Below are 3,603 nucleotides of genomic sequence, written 5' to 3' on the forward strand. Positions count from 1 at the left end.
CTGTCTGTTGGCGTCGCGGTCCTTTGGGGTGGCCGTGGTGGTAGATGGTGGTTTGGGGTTGTTGATGGTTTGCGGTTAACTTGTTATTTTTCTTGATTTTTATATATTTTTGGCTGGGGCGGGAGTGTGTGTGGACTTATGTGTGTGTATGGTTGTGTATCCTGATTTCGGTTTGTTCTGGGGATGGAGGAGGAAGAGGAGGAAGAGGAGGAGGGCTGGGAGGAGGAGGGGAAAAAGGAGGGGAAGGAGGGGGTGGGAGGAGGAGGGCAGCCTTGGCTATCATACATCACATTCCGAGTCGCTGGAGGTTACCGAGAGGATGGAGGTGCCGGTGTCCGCGCGCTCCGTCAGGCTGGACACACTGGTGGTGGGGCTGGCCGCCGTGGACGGCGACTCTGCCGAGCCGTGCGTGGGGCAGCCGGGTTCGGCCAGCGAGCGCATGCCGCTGGGTCCGATGGCCTGGTGCTGGAGCCTGCGGGAGAGAGAAAGCCGTGCTCGCGCTGACACAACGGCCCGCCAGCCGGTTGCCCGGCGCTGCCGGGAGCCGGGCCTGCAGCCGCCCGCGCTCCCCGGCCTCCCCACATCCAGCGACCCTATCCGCCGCCCCCGACTGCGCTCTCCGCGCTCAACCCTTCAACGCACCCAGCCACTCCTAGAGCGCTGAAGAGACTCCCCAGCCCGAGCCTTGGCTCTCGGCCCCCTTCCCCAGGGAAGCTTCCCAAAGCTTCCCAGATAGGGCACGGACTCAGGAGAGGTAGAACCAGAGGCTGGACGCCTGGGGTGGCCTGGGCACGCAGCAAAGGCCGCCGATCTCTGAAGGAGCTGAAGTCAGGAGGAACAGAGAGCTTCTTCCTCCCCAGCCCCAGGGCCTTATCAGACTGAACCAGCTGCCTCAAGAGCGTGGGGTCCTCACAGTGCCTCCTGCCCCGGCTCCCCCAAATACACACCCAGAGCTGCGGGTTTCTCACCCGCCGCCTCTCCCGGGTTAGGACCCGCCGGCTCTGCTTTCTGGATCCCTACGCAGGGCGCAGGATCCAGGGAAGACAAAAAGGGAAGCTGGAAGATAAAAGTGGGGAAAGAGGAAGGAGAGAGAAAAAGGAGGAAGGAGAAGGCAGGAGAGAAGCACAGAGCAGGGTCTGGCGGCCTCTTTGCTAGACTAGAAACCGGCTGCCTGAACCTAATATCTCGATATTCTCCCCACAAGGAGGCCTTGCCTGGCCCTGGGCGCTCCCCCCATCGAGCGAAAAGTGGGCTCCACAGGCAGGGCTAAGAGGACCTTGGGCTCAGGTATGGGCTAGCTAAACCAGAACACACTCCAGGAACTCGCTCTCAGCCCGCAGTCACCAGCAGCTGATAGTCCTGCTCCTAGTCTTACAGTAGGCCCTGCGACTTTCAGGCTGAGTGGGAACACAGGCTCCATATCAGGGCTTTCACCCAACTTCCTTCTGTCTCCCTTTCTTCCCGTCTTCTTTCCCCTGCTTCCTCTAGTTCCTTTTCTCCTTTACTTCCTCCGAACCCAGCTCCGCTGACCGTCAAATCCAGTATCACTTTGTGACTTTGTAGCCAACTTGCCAGCAGCGTGGCTGTTCCTGTCGGCTTCCCAAGTTAGAGGACCAAAGGGATGCTCCTGGGCTGGGGAATGAAAGCGAGGATATGCACGCGCACGCGCGAGCGCGAACATACTCACTAGGCCTCTGCACTCTCCCAGCCCGACTCTCCTGCTCCGGGACCCGCAAACTGCAGTGTTGCGGTAAGACGGCCCTCAGCACGGTGGCCTCCGGCCTTTCCCCTTTGTGGTAGGGACATAGGTTCACTCTCCTTTCCCTGACATTTGTGGATTTCTCTTGGATTTTTTACAATACATGGAAATAAGAACCAGATAACATGGAGTGTTTTCCTTCCCTCCCTGCCTTGGCCCAGAGGAGCGCCTAGCTGGGGTCGGGCTGAGGAGACCGGCGGGTGCAACGCTCCGCAAAAGGTCCCAGGGGCCGGAACCATGGGCTGTGGGCACTCGGGGTCGCACGCACACGCTCTCCGCGCTGACCAAAGCTCTTCTCCCGCAAAGCAGTCAATAAACCCACAGCCCGCCCCTCTTCCGCGCGCCCAGGGCAAGCGGAAACTTTCTCCAACTGGCCAGAGAGACGCGGCTTCTCCGGAGCTCGGCGACCGCCCCTACCATTCCCCCCTTGCCCGCATTTCAACCCCTCTCCTTCCCCGGCTCTGGGGGCTATAGCCAGGCCGCAGACCCCTCCACTGACCTGTTCTTGGCCGCTGCGGCGCGGTCGCGCTGCCGCCGGTTCTTAAACCAGTTGCCTACTTGTGTGGGAGTGAGGCCGGTGGCCTGCGCCAGTTCGCGTTTCTTGCTGGGGTTGGGGTAGGGGTCCTGCAGGTACCACTCCCGCAGCAGGCTCCGAGTCCGCTCCTTGAAGCAATGCGTCTTCTGCTCGCCGTCCCAGATGGTGCGCGGCAGCGGGAACTTCTTGCGCACGCGGTACTTGTCCACCGGGCCGAGTGGGCGACCGCGCAGCTTCTCGGCCTCCTGGTAGTGTGCCTCGAGCCACATGGCCTGCAGCTTGCCGTGAGACTCCTTGGTGAACTTGTGGTTCTCCAGGATGTGGTACAGATCGCGGAAGTTGCCCGTGTGGAAGGCGACCACGGCGCGCGCGCGCAGGATCGACTCGTGTTTGTTGATGGCCTCGCACGCCCCGGGGGCCACAGGCAGCGACCAGAGGAAGCGGCCCAGCCGCTCGATGTCGCCCGTCTCCTCCAGCGTCTCGCAGACGCTGGCCACCTGCTCCGGCGAGAAGTTGAGGGTGGGCAGCTGGAACATGGACAACTCTTCCGGGGGGGCCCTGGAGCCGCCGCCGCCGCCGCCGCCGCCGCCTGCTCCGCCAGCACCGCCGCCTCCCGCACGGTTCCCGCCGCCGCCGCCGCCTCCCTCGCCGCCGCCGCCTCCCGCACCGTTCCCGCCGCCGCTACTCGCCAGAAGTAGGGAGCAGTGGTGAGAATCCGCGAAGTTTGGCAACAAGAAGTGGGAGGAATAGAGGTCTAGGGGGGAGCGGAATACCATGGACTGACCTGAGAGGAGAGGAGAAAATTCAGGGAGAGGAAGAGAGAGGGGAGGAAGAGGAGGAGAGGGGCGATGAGGACCAGGAGGAGGGAGAGGAGAGGGGGGAGGAGGTGAGGGAAAGGAGGGGGGAGTAGAAGGAGGAGGAGGGGGAGGAGGAAGGACGTAAGGGACACCCACACCCCACACACATCCACACACACACACACCCGCGCAGCCACATAGAGAGGGAGGAAGGAGAGCGGCCCGGTGCGCGCGCGCAGAGAGAGAACCCGAGACAGAGAGAGGGAGAGGGAGAGGAGAGCGAGAGCCAACCACTGCCGAGTCAAGATTCAGCGATTCCACAGCAATCGCCCTAATGACAACAGCCTCATAATATCTCCCCTAAATCCACAGTGAGTGCAGCATTGAAACATTTTGTTTCGCTTTTCTATTGGTCTGCGGCGTGTCGTTGTGGCGTTGCCACGGCAACCACTGCCAATCACTGTCAGCCCTGCCAATCAATACCGAGAACGTAAGGACGGTTTTACCACTTA

The 3,603-nt window shown here is 61.8% G+C and overlaps 1 protein-coding gene across 1 annotated transcript; it reads right to left on the reverse strand.

Annotated features, from left to right (window-relative positions):
* Positions 1-279: 279 nt before the first annotated feature.
* Positions 280-3,070, reverse strand: Six3 (SIX homeobox 3). Its single transcript, XM_047523447.1, has 2 exons — positions 2,259-3,070; positions 280-472 (listed from the first exon to the last, which is right to left on the reverse strand). The coding sequence occupies exons 1-2, from the start codon at positions 3,068-3,070 to the stop codon at positions 280-282; spliced, it is 1,005 nt and encodes a 334-aa protein (XP_047379403.1).
* Between the last annotated feature and the right edge of the window lie 533 nt (positions 3,071-3,603).

The sequence above is a fragment of the Sciurus carolinensis genome, chromosome 13 (assembly GCF_902686445.1).
Source record: "Sciurus carolinensis chromosome 13, mSciCar1.2, whole genome shotgun sequence".
NCBI lineage: Eukaryota > Metazoa > Chordata > Mammalia > Rodentia > Sciuridae > Sciurus > Sciurus carolinensis.

What these genes read in the sequence shown, in the direction of transcription:
- Six3 (XM_047523447.1), bottom strand. Translation starts at nt 3,070, where the DNA reads ATGGTATTCCGCTCCCCCCTAGACCTCTATTCCTCCCACTTCTTGTTG. An exon ending in GCCGCAGCGGCCAAGAACAG is followed by an intron (nt 473 to 2,258) that starts GTCAGTGGAGGG and finishes TCTCTCCCGCAG; the next exon opens with GCTCCAGCACCAGGCCATCG.